Source organism: Gopherus evgoodei, chromosome 2, assembly GCF_007399415.2.
Source record: "Gopherus evgoodei ecotype Sinaloan lineage chromosome 2, rGopEvg1_v1.p, whole genome shotgun sequence".
Taxonomy (NCBI): domain Eukaryota; kingdom Metazoa; phylum Chordata; order Testudines; family Testudinidae; genus Gopherus; species Gopherus evgoodei.
The window spans coordinates 203395071-203413558 of NC_044323.1; the positions used below are offsets into that span (position 1 = coordinate 203395071).

Genomic DNA, 18488 nt, shown 5'->3' on the forward strand with positions numbered 1-18488 from the left:
AGCTGCATACTCTGGCGGATCAAAGGAAGTTCGATACAACGTGGTTTCACCTACAAGGTGGTAAGATTTTTTTGCTCCCAAGGACAGCGTTATATCGGGGTAGAGGTGTATAAACCAGTAAAAAAAGTGTACTAAACACGACTTTTGGTGGTCACTCTCTATAGTAGTCAGAATCAGCAAACTGTTATATGTCTTACATACTAACAGCCAAATCTTGTTTAAAAGTATTTAAAAGAAACAACACATGAAATTTGAATTTTAAGCCTTCTGAAGAAATTGCTTAATTTGCTCACATATACCCAACTGTAAGTGTGTTAGATTGGATATCTGCATCAGAAAGGCTCTTCTATTATATTAATAGTATTCCTTTTGATGAAAAAAAGAGCAAACTAATACAAACCCTTTAAAATAAGTTTAATTGCCCTACCTAATAATTATAAACTTTATTTTATGGAACAAGGTGGAAAATTCTAAAAGTGATCGAACATTCTTAATTAAAATTCTATTGTAGTATATACAGGAATAGTTTCTTTTATTTTACATGTCAATTCTAATTATCTTTTAGAGCTCTAGCAGTTTCTTGAAGGCATGTTGAACTTTGATGACACATTTCACATTTATGGATGTGATCTATTGTATAACATAAGAAACTCAAGACCACAATAAATCAAGTACAAAAACCCCCCAACTATTAGATAGGCACTTTGAAGTCAGCTACTCTTGCCATATAGCTCACAGTTAATGCTGCTTGTGTGTAGTCATAGTTCACCAAAGGGTACTAAACAATAGAGCTAATATCCCTTTGATGCACAAGCACAACCATTAGGTTCTAAACATATAAAAAAATATATGGAGATACACCTATCTCATAGAACTGGAAGGGACCTTGAAAGGTCATTGAGTCCAGTCCCCTGCCTTCACTGGCAGGACCAAGTGCTGTCCCTGAGGGTGTGGGTTTTTTTCTGTGCACGCCAGATCCCTAAATGGCCCCCTCAAGGATTGAGCTCACAACCCTGAGTTTAGCAGGCCAATGCTCAAACCACTGACCTATCCCTCCCCCCATGCGGTGTTTGCAAAACATGTAAGAAAACCGATCTTTTAAAATTTTTTGGAGGAAAACTGAAAAATAAAAGCAACCAAAAACTGAAGCATTTACAAGCATCTGAATAAGGCCCTTTCAGATTTATTTTGAGTATGTATATTAAACCCCTTCATTCTCAGGTAAAAGGTTAAGAGGCTGAGAGCTATATCGTCTGCTTGGGTGAGGATACTGGAGGTTGGCAGTGTCAGCATCGCAAGAGTGCTCTATCAGAGGAGGAGGTGGTAGGAGCTGGGCGTAACTGGACCATCTCGATCCAGCCCGTGGGGAATCCAGAGAGGGAAAGAAATACCTGAAACAATTAAGACAGGAACAAAACACCAAAACAAAACAGAAACAGAAGAAAAAGAGAAGAGTAGTAAATACAAGGAGAACCAAAGGGGAGAAAAGACATGCTGGAAAAAAAAAAAAGCTTTAGTATATCCATGCCAAAACCAATGAAACTTAACAGCAGAAATCAAGGTACTCATTCAAAACAAGATGGATCGATCAAGTCTGGAAACTGTTCTTTAAAAGAAAAAAAAAAGTATACTCTTTTCCACTGAAAGCCTCAGAAAAAATAATATTGTAAATACATTCCTAATATTCATTTTACAAAGAAACAAGTTACTTTGTAAATTAAAAGGATTTTCTAACACAGCTATCAACATCTTTGATCCACATGGTTCTCCTACAATTCATGCAACTTATTAACAGAGACTTTAATAATACTTCATTTGCAACACCAGGCAGACATTGAACATTATGTAAGTACACATGCTGCATTTGCATCCAACTCTGATCAATTTTACTGCAAGTTTCTAGAACAGATGTAAAAACATGAGATTGTTTTTACAATACTTAGATATCACAATATACATTTACAAGGAAGGATTACTCTTTTCAATTAAATACAATCTTTGTATGTATTTACATATTTCTTTAGAAACCTCAGAACAAGCTAAAGATTTCTGATCAACACAATGCTTAGAGAATGCCATTTCATGTCATTCTTTTGCCTACTTCTATTATGACTTACCCGTAACATTTATGCACTTTAATATAACTACTAAAATATTTGAAGACATTATCTGGCTTGTTTTTTGCTCTGAGAATATTTACAGAATGCATGGCCAAGTAATTAATAAAATCCACATTTAAAGATGCACGTTAATTTGACTTTAGATGTTTCCTACATTACTGTAAATTTCAAAACGTTGTGCTCAGAGAGAATCATAATTACTCTCTGGAATCACACCACAGGAACATACAAACACGAAGCAGAAAAAAGTATTTTTAGTGAGCCTGAAGAAAGTATGACAGCACTTACAAAACATTTCTTTGAAGTAGTTCCAATTTATAAATGAAGCAATGCTACACTAAATTAAGCTATTATCTGTACAGTTGTCAAATCACACTGTTCTCTTATTCCTTTAAGACTAACAGTTTCAGTATATTACAAAGTAATTACAAAGCTGTAATGTTTAGGAATCAATTATATATTTGAACACTGCAAAATGTAAAACAAATCAACACTCAAAACAATTTCAATGAAAATTAGCTGACTTTAATGGCCATTAAGCAGTCTTTTCCCTCCTCACACCCCAGCTAAGGACAACAAATCCTCTTAACCCATACACTAGTCCGTAATTTTCATGAGCTTTCGGGAGAGGGGGGGGACGGGGACGGGACAGGATGGACGGACGGACCTATTTGTGGTGGAAATCTGTCTCAACAAGAACCCTCTCCAATTATCTCTCTTTCAAAAGTTCCAACAGTGTCAAACTGCAATGGCTAGTACAAAAAGGTATACAGTGTATTTTTAGAAAGGCCTTTTGAATTGCGTTTAGTAGTTATCAGGCTGCTGGTGTCTTGGGAGAGGTCAAACGGCGTTGGGGAGGGGAAAAAGAAGTTCTCTTTCCATTCCTGTGTGCATGCAACAAGCAGCAAAACAGCAAAGTTACTCCAGTTAGGTTGATATCAGCTCTGTTTTCTGTTAAAAAGGACATAATACAAACGGAGAAGGGAAAATGCATCACAAATCTAGGCACATGTGGTTATCAGCACAATAACAACACAGCACTACTGAGTGTGGGTTTTCTAGTAATTTATTTTCATGTTTCAAATCATTCCAAAACTATTTTTATCACTAACCCACAGTTTGGAAAGCATAAGTGGTATGATGTACTTATTCTGATAAATTTGATTTTCCAAAGATTGAAATCTTATTATACTTTAACTGCCCCTTAGCTGTTTAAATGTACAATGCATTGAAAGTCAGGGCCTAGAGACAGTCTAAAAGCAATCCAATTTGGTCAATAGTTAATATATGCTTTGTTTTTATTAAACTTAAAAACCACTAAAGCACATTATAGATATGATTTTTACACTAACTTTCAACCCAATGTAGTCACAAAACAAAACAGATAGGTAAATACTTTCTCACACAGTAAGGCTCTATCATAAAGGACAGGACCCAGTATAGTCAGAGATTCCATGGCCGTAGACGTCACAGTGGAATTCACCCCTGCTGCAGAATTGTGAACAAGAATCTTTCATTTCTCTTTTTTAAAAAGTATGTTTCTAGTCCTTAGAACTGTGGCGATAACCTTGGAAACATACACCAATGGAGTGGTGGCTGCCCGAGTCTGCCAAGAGCCTGAAACAACAGCTCTAAGAGGTGTAAACTGTCCCATCCATCACAGTCAGGGCCCTGTGGAGTCTACAATTCCACAGCTGTAGAACACAGCATTTTTGCAAGATGATATGGAGTTCAACATTTTTGCTGCAACCAGCTGACTTTTGTCTTCCTGTCCTCCTGGAATTTGGTCTGCAGCTGCCTCTTGGCTCTCTAGCTTTCCCCACAAAGGAGAGTTATTTAGATTATAGTGCATGATCCCTGCACTGTTCCATTGAGGGCCAGAGCTGGAGTTCAGCTTACAGCCAAGAGAAGGAGGAGCCAGAAGCACAGGCTGGCCAGCTGGGCTGCCAGGATAGCAGAGTAGCAGCCGACACTTGGGAAATCAGGGAGATAACCCGCTGAAGCCGGCTACAAGCTTCCCCCTTCCCTAGCACACACAAGGGAAGGAGCTTCTGAGCTGGGCCTCCTGGACAACATCACGGGAGCCAAGGCTTGGGATGTGGGGCCAGGCCACCTGGAGAGCATAGGAAAGATACCCATCCTCAAAAATAATCGCCATAAAAATAATCACTGAATTTTATGTGAATGAATATTTTGAATTATGAACCACAGTTGCATTTGCCTAAGAATGGAAATGAAGGATATTTCACAGTGATAGTATCAAATGTTTGCTGCAGAATTTGGAAAATTCTGCTGTGGAATCTGGTCCCATTGTGCTGCAGAGTACACAGAGCCCTGAAAAAGGGTACCTGCTATATGCTGGAATCTATGATTGCCTTACAAATGCAAAATTAAAGAATTTAGTCAGCACTTTTTAAAATGTTAGTATAACAGGAAAAACCACTAGTACAATAATAAAAAACATAAGCATTATTACCAGACCTACTAACCATAAAAGAGACATCAGAATTGAGTGAAACTAAGAGTGAAGTAGGTACACAAAAGATAGTGTATTAAAAAATTATAGAGTCTATGTATAAATTAGCCTACCTGCCAGCAGCTGATCCATTTAATGAATTCTGTAGGCTTGTATTGGCTGAACCTAGAGAAGCATTAAACATTCCCTGCTGAGAACTACCATTGACTGGACTCCCATTACCTTTCAGTATACCAGTGCACTTCCAGTTGTCCATGTAATTAGCTGCAAAATCATCAAAAAAATTAGTTTTTATTTCAATCCCTAATCTCCAAGAACATTTGGTAAGGTTACAACATTTTGGCCAGATTTTCAGCTGGTATAAGTTGGTGAAGTACGACTGAAGTCAGAGGAGCTATATTAATTTAAGACAGCTGAGGATCTAGCTCTTTAACTGTTTGACATTCTCTTCCCACCCTATTTTTTTCAATTTCCTCTTAATTAAGCTTGAAAACTTCACTGTTCAGTAAATCAGTAAAATACAAGCGGTAAAGTTCAACCTTCCTTTAAGTAATGACATACAAAAATGTTAGTACCGATAAAATTACAAAGTATTAGTTGGACACGTTAAAGATTAAGTATCTGTATTGTTCCCTGAGCAGGATCTGGGGAATATAGATTTTTCACTCTTCTTCCATCAGGAGAAGACAGCTACAAAAATTTTAACTTGGATATTTTAGAGTTTTGTATACATCTCATTTATTCCTGACTGCAGCAGACATGTTCATGAGATAAAAGGTCACATTAACGTCTACTACTTTAGTTAGAACAAATCGAACAATTCAGAAAACAAGTTCTGTTGGCTATTATCGTATTATAAATCAAACAAAGCAAGTGTCCTCTGGAGGTCTAGCAAATAAGATATTTTCTTTTCTTTTCCAAATGCATGCAGCAATAGAAAGTCTTACAGTTCACAAACAAATTCAGAGAAATTTGCATTCCAGAAACAATTACGTTTTCCCACAGGTCAATCTTTAATCTTTCAGCATTGGACAAGGCAATCTAAAATACCTTAACGTGTGCCCTGCAGAACTCTTACCTTTCCATAGTCTAACACAGCCATCATCACCAGATGATGCAAGCACTGTGCCTGTAATGTTCCAGCTCACTCGCCAGACCTGGGAATTGTGATTATCAAACTGAGCTACTATCTGAATTTCAAATTTTGTTAGTCCTCCAGAAGAAGTCAATTCTTTCCTGTTAAGAAAAAAAGCGGGTAAAAATTCTACAGTACATGCATCTGTATTTTAAGACGATAAACGTTACTAATTCTGACCAAAGAAAATACTAATTGTCTTGAATGTGCAACAACAAAAGAGAGCTGTTTTCTCCAAGAAGGTTTGTGATGATATTTTCCTCAAACAAGTAATAGCAAATGAAGTTGAAAGAAAATTTTGTTTGCTAGTTCATTGTTTGCCTTTAATAGACTGCTAAGAGCAACTCTTTCTGGATAGGCTTAAGTATTATTAGCATAAGACTACACAACTATATGCTTTCATGTTAAGAAATCCGGTTCAAAAGCTCACCTTACAGGTTTCAGTGTGAAAATTCGGACATCTTTGGTAGCTACAGCTAAAATATGGAAGGATCTTCCCAGGTTCGGAGCAAATGCAATATCATGTACAGGATCAGTGACTGTCATAAGAGTTTCTGCTTTTGCATACTTCCTGAGGAGCAACAGACAGGTTACTCATTTGATGAGTGCTGACAACATAGCCACTGATGCAAACATGGAGTAGACAGAGGGATTTATTGTACAGAGAAGGGTCCAGCAATCAAATATAAATTAAAAAGACGAATCATTAACATTATAGTTACAAATTAATATATTTTAATTTGTGTAATCTGTGTTCAACGACTGGCTTCTGTATGCCTCATTTGCTATATAATGAGCATCTTTTGTACTAGGGCCAAATTCTGCTTTATCAGAGTATATTACATTTGCTCTACTGTCACTGCATACAGAATCTGGCCCAGAATGAGGTATGAATCCTCAGGATTCTCTTGCCTCATGCACTATTCAACAGGCACACTGAATGAGGCAGGATTCTAATATGTGATCTCGTAATTAAATAATTTATCGCAAAATTAAGGTTTCACATCTGTGCATTTTCTTACTAGAGAGATTAATTTAACAAATCTAATGCTTTCTTAATGGATTTCAAAGAATGCTGATGATTCACAGGATTTTCTATCATCACTTGTATCAACCTTGGCCCCAATCCTGCTAAGAGTTATGTATCTGCTTAACTTTAAGCACCTTAAGTAAATCTTTGCAGGATTGGGACCTCAGATCTCTGTTTGAAAATCCTAGTGACATTCATGGGGTTTTTGTGTTCGGAATGGCAGCGCTAGATATGGTTTATGACGTGCAACATCATGATGTGCAACATCAGCCAACGTTCCGAGATTCTTCTCCTTCTACCTGTTCCATGATAAAAATATATGCAGCAACTACAATGAGGCAGTATTTCATACATCATTTCACACTTCTCACAATGTACATGTTTTATTACTCAAAAGTATATTTTGTACTTTTATCCATACACAATAGTGAGTATTATTTAATCCCCATGTTGTTATAAACCAGTAAATAGCCATTCTAAACCCATTATAAAGATTATACAGTACAACCTCAGAGTTATGAACACCTGGGGAATGGAGGCTATTCAAAACTGTGTTCTAACTCTGAACAAAGCGTTCTGGTCATTTTTTCAAAAGTTTACAACTGAACATTAACTTAATACAGCTTTGAAACTCTACTACGCAGAAGAAAAATGCTTTCCATTTTATTATTAGTTTACATTTAACAGTACTGTATTTGCTTTTTTTTTTTCTTCTACTACTGCCTGATTGTGTACTTCTGGTTCCAAACAACAGGTGTGGTTGACTGGTCAGTTCGTAACTCTGGTATTCGTAACTCTGAAATTCTACTGTACTGGTTAATTCCTTAGTTTACCTGGTATTTTCATTGTATTCATAAATCTGAACCTTCGCCAGTGTATTTGAACTGTTGTCATCACTTCCTACAGCTATCATCGGAGAATGAGCTCGAGAGCTACAAGTGAAAAATAAGTGCCATTACATTTACAAATTACTATCATGTGTAACACAAGTTAAACTATTTTAAGTATTACGGATTTAAAAAATTAAAAATGTTAATCAGATTTCAAAGTCAAGCACTCAAAAGTTAAGAAATGGTAGATTTTTAGCTGGCTGTGCAACCATAATTCTGGTCCCTAGAATGACCATCCTCTGCCGCGAATGAGACTAGGGCCCTGTGGAAAAAGCAGCATGTAATTGAAGACTCTCAATTCAATTCAATTCTAATTCAGCAGTGGGCAAACTTTTTGGCCTGAGGGCCACATTGGGGTTGCAAAACTGTATGGAGGGCCGAGTAGGGAAGACTGTGCCCCCCCAAACAGCCTGGCTCCCAACCCCTCCCACTTCCCATCTCCCTCAGAACCCCTGACCCCTCCAACCTCCCCCCCTCCTTGTCCCCTGACAGCCACCTCCTGGGACCCCCTCCAACCCTAACTGCTCTCCTGGGACCCCACCCCCTATCCAACCCCCCCTGCTCCTTGTCCCTTGACTGCCCCAACCCCTATCACCACACACACCCCCGACAGGCCCCCAGGACTCCCACGCTTATCCAACCCCCCCGGTTCCCCATCCCCTGACTGCCCCCCCTGAACCTACGCCCCATCCAACCCCCTCACTCCCTGTCCCTGAGTGCTTCCCAGGACACCCTGCCCCGTATCCAATCCCCTGGCCCCCTTACCATGCTGCTCAGAGAAGTATGTCTGGCAGCCGCACCGTTCGGCCAGAGTCAGACATGCTGCTGCACTGCCCTGAAGGAGCTTGCAGTCCCGCCACCCAGAGTGCTGCCCGCTTGGCAGCGTGGGAGGGGCTGGGGGCTAGCCACCCCGGCTGGGAGCTCAAGGGCTAGGTAGGACAGTCCCTCAGGCCGGATGTTTGCCCACCTCTGATTTAATGCATACACACATGGAGATAGAATTTGGGTTGTAATCATAAACTAGTCATTTCCTAACTTGCAAGTGTTTGTCTTTGCAACCTAAATAACATTTTTAACTACTAATTTGATGTGTAATATCTTAGGGTTTTGAATTTGTTTTTAAGTAAAGTAAAAGGTAAAGTAAACTGCGTGTAATTTTAACAACTTCCACCTCACATAATGAATCAGGAGTGTCTGAACCTGAACCTTCAGTACTGAAGCACCAATTACTACTATGTGAGCTACACAGCTGAACATATTAGTTGGCTCCAGAAGAAGGCTATTTTCCCAAAAGAAGAGGTGAGTTACCAAGTCTAGAGGTGAAAAATCCAAGCAAGTGTAGCCCTGTCTGGCTCCTCCTGCCCCAATCCCTGGTGTTGCGGGAACTCTTGTCCCAAGTGTTTCCCCACCAGAGAGGAGATTGGTGTCATGCACTGGGTCTAGGGGTAGCCTTGTAGGGACCATCCTGTCTCTCACTCCATCCCTCCTCAAGAGATGGAAGAGCACTTGTCCCATGGGGCCATGTAGGGTTTACAGAGTGAGTCCAGACCACCTCTCTTTTAAGTCCCCTCTTCTTCCCCAAGGGCCACTTTGACAGGTCACTGGGTATTCCCTGTTCAGCATGCGTTACTGCTTTAGCAGTGGCATCAGCCTGGCCTCACAATGTTCAGTGACTTGGGCAATCTAATAACATTTTCCTGAATATAAAACTGACAGAAAGGAAATGACAATATTTAACACCACCTCTCAGGCAAATCTGAATGCTGTTTCATGAAACAAAAGGCCTGCTGAAAACAACAGAGGAGAGCTTCTCAAAGAAAGGTCTCAAGAATCCTTTATAACAAAGTTAGGCAAGCTTAATGTAGACATCACTACTCCCCTACCCCCACAATTATCATTCATTCTCAAATGATGAATGAATGAATGATCATTCATTCTCAAATGAATGATTTGATCCAACCAAACTAGGTCAAAGTCTTTAGTAAAGTTTTCTTCTAGACCTGACAAAATCTTTTGGATTTTTACTGCATTAATAATAAGTTTTAGACAAACTAATCTTTGGACTTTTCTTCCATTCATTCTTTAAACCTGTCTAAGTGATGCTTTATAACTTACCTTGATGGATTCCAAGAAATGCAACTGCAGCTTAGCTTACATGAGATTTCATGCTGTAGTGACCATTGACTGAGATTCATAACATCTGGAGCTTCATATATCCTCACTACTCCATCTGCTGAACAGGTTGCTAACATAAGACCCATATGCTTGGGAGCAAACTTCACATCTGTAACAGATGTCCTACTGTCTACCAGAGTGGTCCTTTTTACCTGAAAGTAAAAGCAGTAATCATTGAAGAAAAAAATGCTTCTGAGCTTCCCTCAATTATTTAGTCACCAGTTTATGGTGCAGTTATGCGGCCATATAAATTGTCATGTACTAGTGCTCCAGGGTCTAGAGCTTCATCTTAAAAATCCCTAAAGGCTTGCCTACAGACACTTTCAGCACCAGTGTAACTATACTGGTTAAGAACCACATACAGTTAAATTAGTCCAATCTATTGTGGGCAGAGTTATGTCCATATAAAAGTGTTAATATTCATATAGCTTGATTCGGTAAGTTTACCAAAACCAGTTTCTAACCAAATAGTTAAAGCAGCGCACAAACGATGTATGTAGGCCAGCAAATAACATCAAGCTCTAAGTTTGGAAACAATCTTGAAAATCTGGAACAAACGTGCACTGACAAGTATTTTGAACTGCCTGAATTTTGAGCAATCTTGAAACTATATGTCTGAGATATGTGAAATGCTCTGTTCATATAAATTGCGATGTTGACTGTGAGGCCTAATGATGATGCTTTCAAATATCAATATTGTTAACTATTTCACTGTTGATCATTTTAGAAGAAACATCAAGATAATATACTTCTTTGTTCTTGAAGATAATTTCAGATAGCTACAGTGGGCCAGAAAATTTGTTAAGGTTTATTGGGATGAGAAATTTCAATCCCTTCCCCCCTAATCATCCCTCTAGCCAAAAAAGTGAGAGTGCGCATCCGTGTACACAGAGATACATTGTGCATGCACACAGAGATACATTTCCTCACCTGTATCAAAGCCTGTTTCCTGTGCCCTAAAAGACGACCAAAATCAGCTTCCACACCTATTTTTGGGTGCCAAAAGCTGTAAGTATCCTCTGCGCAGAAGTCAAACCTTTAACTTTTCACCTACTCATCATATTTAGTGTAATTATATATTTTCAATACCAAAATCTTTGCACGTTAAAATTTGGTAGCAGCCTCAAATGAGCTGAATATCAAAATAAAGGATACCATACTTATTGTTACATGGTGCATTGAGTGTGGGGTAGGTGGGAGCAGTCCTACATAATTCTGAGATTCCTGCTGCATCGGAAGGGTCTAATGTGCAACACAGAACATTAGAATTTTGAGGTGTACATTTTTTCCTCAGTGGATATTTTTTGAACAGAGGGAGAGGGGATACCAAAGTAAAATGTATAATATAAAAATGTTGCAAAATTCTCTATAATGAAGTTGAGAAAAGGAAACAGTTTAGTCTGATGTTAGGAAATACTTCTTAATAGTGACATCTATTTGTCAAGTTGCATGCTGAAAACCATGCCAGTCATTTAAAACAAGCCTAGACGAAGCACAATCCTAAATTAACAAGCGCAATTGTCAAATAAACAACTATTATTTTATATTAACAGAAAAGCTTCATGGAAAAGGACTCTCTCTAGCTCTACTTGAGACTAGAAAATGGGTTGAAGAAAAGAGAACTCACACCAAGTTACCATAACTTGCAGTTATGAACAATTTCTAATTTAGCCAAGTTCACTCCTCTACAGGATGAATAAAAATCAATGATTTAAAAAAGACATAAATCAGATTTTTATTTAAATGTTTTTTCCTCTAAAAGCATTTTATCAAAAAAATCCCATCTAAAGATAGTTTTAATTAAGATACATTATAGCTCAAAGATATCTCATCATGGAATAGGGATTATAAATTCTAATTCTATAGTATGAGACAATATATTCATGTAATGTTAAAGAAAAGTTTTGTAAATGAGTTCCAATAGTTCATGGATTAGGGACCTCAATCTTATGGGGTTCCAGGGACTTCTGTATAGATTATTTAGGTTAATCTTTCTATTTACCCAATGCAGCTTAGTCTAGAAAATATATCCGAGATGCTTAGTTTTGCAGTTCTCAAACTGTGGATTTGTGTCTCCAGAGATAACATGCTTGTTAACAGCAAAAACTGTAAATAAATAAACAAGTAAATAAAGGTGAGAAATAACAGACCTCAACCCTATTGCCCCTCTGCAAATTTGTGTACACAGAGTCAGTCCTTTACCTCTTTCTAAAAGTGCAAAGTTTCAAAAAGTTCAATGAATAGAAGATCGTTGGGGGCAGAATAGATCTGGACAAGGAGAAGTCTGGAGATAAATGTCAGAAAGGAGCAACAGGCAGTAGAAACAAAAGTGAAACTGTTTGGGCAGCATATTCCAGAGGTCTTGAGGTCTTTCTGAGTGTAGCCTTCATTGATTTGAGATCTACCATACCATTCTCTCACTAGAAGGGAAAACCTATAATGGCAGCAGGCCGTTAAGAGAGACCCAGTGTGGGTCTCATCTCTCTCTGAGTTGTGAAGAATATGCATTAAGGTTATAACAACCAAAAAGAATATACTTTTATGCAGAAATCCATGATTAAATCGAGTCTTCCTGAATAGTGATTTTTTAAATCAAATCCACCTTGGTCCTCTATTTAATTCTGGAGTTTTAGCAGCTGAAATCTGTGGTCCTTAATACTGATCAATAGAAGAGACATAAAATATAGGAGAATTAAAGTGTGTGTCAAAACTAACAATATTTCAAATCTCACCCAGTGACTCTGCCCTCGAAGTTTATCATTCGACTCTCCCACTATTTCTTCCCACACTACAGCAGTTCTGTCAAAAGAACAGGAAGCCAGGACCTGTCCAAACTCAGGATGAGCCCATGTCACACGCCATACGGACCCACTGTGTGTCTGGGAAATTAAAAAAAAAAATTTGCAGTCTGCAGAATGCATATTTCACTTGGAATCATGGGAAATTTCAAGTTAATATCTTATGTTTAAGTAGTATCAAGTTTTCTAGGGAGGCAAGGAATTACAGCTGTAAAAGCAAATTGTAACAAATCTAAAAGGCTTTTAAAGTACTACTTTGAAATGAATCCTCACTTATGAGGCTCCAAATTCTACATCAGCTATATTACTTATTGAAAACCATGTTCAAAATTCCATAATCACTGGAAAGATCAAGTACAAGTTAACTAATATAGCATATGGGTTTATTTCTCAAGTTTAGACATTACTACTGCACCCCTAAATTTGGAGAAGTGGTTAAGAAGCTAAAAAATGGGTCTTGACATTGAAATTAAAGCTATATTTTAAACTGATATATGCTGCTGCCATCATCTCCGGCTTCATGGATACTTCTCCAAAGTCCATATGGAAAACAGTTGATTTTCCTTCCTGCCTGATCCTCTTTTTCAAGTCTGTCTGTCTACTTCTTTTCCTAGAGGAAAAGACTCCAAAAGCTTCACCTGGATTTCCAACTTTAGAATTACAAGATTTCGATACACTAATTCCTGTTATACAAACTGCAAAACAACTCTAAAATTGACCACCTCAGTTCTCTTGTGTAACTATGCACATTGGCCTCACTGAGAAGCTCTTCTCAGAAAAAATTATGGAAAAGTTATGTTCTAATACTAGACCCCTTCAAATCCATGGATATCTGCTTTACATCTGCAGATACCCATGGACGATTTTTGCAGATCAGACGCAGATACAAATTTGGTATCTCCACAGAGCTCTCTACCTATAACAGTCGATTAAAATGACTTTTTGCCACTTACATTTTCATGTCCCATAATGAGACGAGAACAGAGGTGGGCAACCTTTTTGTCCTGAGGGTCACATCTGGGTGGGGAAATTGCATGCAGAGCTGGGGTAAGGTGTTGACATATGGGAGGGAGTGCAGGGTGCAGGAGGGGGCTGGGATGCAGAAGGGGTGCAGGGTGCGTCAGGGGGTGGGGGCTCAGGGCAGCAGGCTGGGGTGCAGGAGGGGCTTGGGGTGCGGGCTCTGGCCCGGTGCTGCTTACCTTGAACGGCTCCGAGATGGCAGCGGCACACAGTGGGGCTAAGGCAGGCTCCCTGCCTGCCATGGCCCTGTGCTACTCCCAGAAGCAGCCAACACCACGTCCCTGCAACCCCTGGGGAGGAGGACAGAGGGCGCTGCATGCTGCACTGGCCTGTGGGTATTTCCCACAAAGCTCCCATTGGCCCCGGTTCCCTATTCCCAACCAATGGGACCTGCGGGGAGCGGAGCCCTCTGCACCTGCAGGGGCCGCAGAGACATGGTGCCAGACGCTTCCAGGTGCGGCACGGGTCCAGGGCAGGCAGGGAGACTACCTTAGCCCTGCTGCGCAACAGGGATGGCAATTCTGTGGGCTGGATCCAAAGCCCTAATGGGCCAGATCCAGCCCGCAGATTGTAGTTTGCCCACCCCTAAACTAGAAAATAATCCCAGTGATACACTGCAAAGTCTGAGCAACAATGACCAAAACTCTCTATTGTATTTTGTCTGTTCTGGCTACTGAAGTTACTGTACATTTACTAAACAATCTGTAAATGTAATGAAGTCTAAGTAAAAAGCTTCACTATAGCCTACTCTTTAAACTTTGAGAAGTGGGGTGAGACTGATAGACTTTTTAAAATGAGAATAATTGGATTTGCAAGATTAGCAAAATGATAATCCAGGAGTTTCTACTGTACAAAACTATATAAGCCAGCAAATACTTCAGTAAAATTATTTACTCACAAAATACTGGGGAGTCCCTAGCACAACCATTCATAGTTATACTGAAATAATAATGCTTACCTTCCAGCTGGCAGTACAATGCCAATCCCCATTTTCACTTTTGTCCCAAACCTATTAAGAAACCAAAATGCAATCATATACTTCGTTGATCTAAACCTATTCTTCCTGCAAGAAATGAAAGGTATGAGGCACAATCCACACAACCTTTTCCCCTTGAAAACCCTACATACCCTTGCATCTACACAGAGGCAGTTACAGGACTAGGCTGTAAGGTCAACTCATGCAAGCCATTTGAAAAACAGGCGCCTTATTTATTTTTGTATAAAATAATTTATTAATAAAGGGACATATCCTGCTTGCTTCATCTTAATCTGAAAATAGCATGAGAATTTCAAAAAAAATCTTCGTTTCATACCCTGTTACACTCAAGGTAAAAGCCTATAATAACTAATATGTGAAATTATGACTGCCTACATGTGTGTAAATTATATTATAAAGGTTATTACTGTAAGGCTACTTTGTGCAAAGAAAAATCCAGAATGTTCCACTATGTCCGAGCAGAAAGATAACTGTATAACTGGAAACAAAACTTTAAAATGGTAAAAACTCAGCATTCCCATTTTGGTGGCTGAAAGTTGTAGTTTAACTTTGTTTATGTGAATAATTTTTCAACTCTTATGTAGTGATGTTTTTAAACAAATATTATATCAGTATATATACACGCAACCCAACCATTTTTAATAAAATACTTTTAAGATTAAAACTTTGATGCAACTGATGACTCCTCCCCCTTTGTGGGCTACTGTGGGCTAGTAAACAGGACATGAGGCTGAAGGTTGAATTTCTTATTCCCCGCTCCTATAACTTCAGTATGATCTTGGACATAATCACAACCTCTCTCTGCCTCAGTTACCCCACATGAAAAAAAAAAAAAAAAAAAAAGACAATCCTTACCCTTTACTGTGTTTTCAAATAAACCATGGAGGTAGTTACTGGTTAGTGCAGATAAATGAGTACACTGGATCTGGACTCTATTCCCAACTCTTCCTCTCGTTCACTCTGTCATCTTACATAAATCATGTTGTCTCCAGGCCCCACTTTATGGCCCTCTGATACAACCCTGGTTGTAATCAGTTTAGTGCACAACCACAGTTACAAACAATTTCCTAGATTTGTACCCTATTTGTAAAGCAGACAGGACTAGCAAATTACCAATACGTAATTTACAGGAGCACTGTGATACATAATGACTGTAAATCTTTTCACGGTTCTCTGATAAAAAGGTACTATTATAAATGGAAAGTAATATTGTAGTGTTCACGCAATGAACTCTAGAGCTAAATCTTATATTCTAAAGTATATTTTCCCCCTTTTAACAATCACCCATAACTTTCAAAAGCACGTTTCTTCAGGCACAAGTTAAACTTGTTCTCAGATCAAAGGTGGGGGTTTTTTTTAAGTTTGAGGTAAATTGGTCAAGCTTTTTTTGAGTTACAGGAAAGCAGCAAAAACATATGACTTCAAGGCTTTGACCAGCATTCCATTAACTTTACGTAACTTAAAAGCAACTCATACTATACATTTCCCATTAATTTAATCCTCACTGAGGCAGAAGAGAGCAAATTAAATATGAAAGAGTTGAGTATTTTTAGAAGTGTGGAAATTACAAAAGTACTTGTCTGGGAATACATGATAGAACATTTAACTCATTATTGTATGTTACCTCCACTTAATTTTAAATTACATAGTGCAATTAAATCTTCCAAACAATATAGAAAAGTTAAGTTTACTGTCACATCAATCCTCAACAGGAACCTGTTAACATTTTCTTTTCTTTAAGAAGAATAAAGTTAAATGCAATATGTTAATGTTAGCTATATAAAAGAAAGACTGAAAAACCACCTATTTGCAAATCAGGAAATACCAAAAGTTGACAGTTCCAAAAAGCAATATGAACATAACCACATGCAAAATATTTTCTATTCTTGTTTTCTCTGCAAAGTGTAAAAAGTAGTCTTTTTATATTTTATGGTATGTATAAAAATATGTATCATTTATAATATACTAAGGCAAGGTAGAAAACCAACAAGCAGAATACAGCGTCATAGTGCACTGGGGTTAAACCTGGGCAGGAGAACTCTGAGTATTTGGCATTTCCTGACTCGTCTGTTTGATTTCTCAGTTTTAATGTGTTGTTAATTCCTACGTTTACTTATTAATTATAAGAACACTCCGACCTTCCTCACTGTGGCTTCCTCCTCACTGTGCTGGTAACAACCCAGTAAGGTGCTCGGACACTACGTTTCTTTTGCTCGCAGACTCTCACACCTGTACCCTTGGAGGCTCTGACCGGTACTGCGGGCTCGCTAGTTATTAGCTGGTGCCCGACACACGTGGCAGGGGTGAAAGGCTGCTGGCTGCCGCCCCCACCGTGGTTCTGAGGGACCTGCCAGGAGACGAACAAAACCCCAACGCTGGGCACTTCCCGGCGGCGACCGCCGCGGGGCTTGGGGAGCTGCAGGCCCGGCCCAGGGCGGCAGAGACGAGGGAGCTCTCCCTGTCCGGCTGGGCCTGGGGCCGGGCTCACGGGGCAGCTGGGCGTCACCCCAGCCGCCCTGGGCAAAGCGGGCCGAGCCCGAGGCTGGCCTCCCCCACAGAAAGACAGAACTCTTGCAGCGCCCCCGGGCCCCGCTTCCCGCCCTCCCCGGCACTGAGCGGCTGGGACGTCCTGGCGCCCGGCCGGAACACGGCGGTGGGGGCCCCGCACCTTGACGCTCTGGTCGCTAGAGCAGGTCGCCATGCGCCGCCCGTGGAAGTCGAAGGAGACATCGTGGATGAGGTCGCGGTGATCGGCCGCGATGGGGCGCGCCACGAACATCCCTCAGCCTGGGCAGCCACCGGCTCCGCCTCCCTCCGAGCGCGCCCCTACGGCTTCCCCGCGCCTCGCTCTCAGCCCCGGGACAGAGCGAGGGTGGCTCGCGCGTGAATCTGCTCGGAGCGCGTGCGTACTAGGGAGCGTCCCTCGCGCTCCATCAGAGGGCGACCCGAGGCGTCACGCGCAGCGCAGGGAAGGCTGTTTCCTAGCGCTCGGGAATCTGCGCGAGCGCAGCGTGGCGCCGCGTCCTACTGCGGTTGCGCGGGTCTTCTCTGGCGTGAGCCTTTCCCGTATGAAAACAGGGAGGAGGCTTTGTAGAGACTAGCACATTTCTTTGGAATTAAGCGTTTTGTGGGCTGTAACCAGGAGTGCACGTAAGGTGGTAGGCTCCAGTATGCAGTGCCAGCAAGAGATTTTTAGCGGGTGTGGGGTGCTGGCGGGGGGGGGCTTAGAGCTGCACTGTGTTCCATAAAGAAGAAGAACTAGGCTAGGGAGGGCGTTCACTCTTTATATGGGTTTAACAGCACACTATGTATGCTAGCAAACTTGTTAGCATATGTAGCGTGCTGTTAAATTGGTCAGGAATCTTAGAGGGGGGAGTGATATGGAAGGGGTTTTCGATTCCAAAACCCAGCTGCGTTGCTCGCGAGTGTGAAAAATCCACACCTGGAGGGACATTGTAAAACCACCCTAACCCCCGGTATAGCCAGTGGTAGGTCAATAGAAAAAGTCTTACATCAAGCTAGCCATCAGCTGTTGGGGAGGTGGATTACCTGCAGCAACAGGAGAACCCCCTCTTGTTGCTGTAGTGAGTGTCTACACTGAAGCGCTACAGCAGTGCAGTTGCAGTGCTGCTGCTGAGCCACAGTAGTGCTTTAAGTGTCGACATATTTTCAGATACTTTAAACTACAAATCTGAATGCAGGAGAAGAGGTTGGGCAGAAAAAGTTTTGCAAATAATTCTCATAGAAATTAGGTCAATTCATTTGTGTCTGCTTATTCCAAAGGGGAATTTGGCACAAAGCCTGTGGGAATTAATTGCAGCAAGTTTGTGGAGGGTTTTGAAAAACA

The 18488-nt window shown here is 40.3% G+C and overlaps 1 protein-coding gene across 5 annotated transcripts; it reads right to left on the minus strand.

Moving 5' to 3' along the window:
• Positions 1–1163: 1163 nt before the first annotated feature.
• SEH1L (SEH1 like nucleoporin) lies at positions 1164–17539 on the minus strand. 5 transcript variants are annotated; one of them, XM_030552705.1, is made up of 10 exons: positions 17310–17330; positions 14603–14653; positions 13824–13934; positions 12559–12705; positions 9767–9978; positions 7595–7693; positions 6162–6302; positions 5675–5832; positions 4710–4860; positions 1164–1391 (listed from the first exon to the last, which is right to left on the minus strand). In XM_030552705.1, the coding sequence occupies exons 3-10, from the start codon at positions 13884–13886 to the stop codon at positions 1202–1204; spliced, it is 1161 nt and encodes a 386-aa protein (XP_030408565.1). In that variant the 5' UTR covers positions 13887–13934; positions 14603–14653; positions 17310–17330; the 3' UTR covers positions 1164–1201. The 5 variants fall into 5 exon arrangements, with proteins under 5 accessions (XP_030408565.1, XP_030408563.1, XP_030408567.1 ...); XM_030552703.1 differs by lacking the exon at positions 13824–13934 and having other exon boundaries at positions 17310–17537; XM_030552707.1 differs by lacking the exon at positions 13824–13934 and having other exon boundaries at positions 1210–1391; positions 4819–4860; positions 17310–17537.
• Positions 17540–18488: the final 949 nt, after the last annotated feature.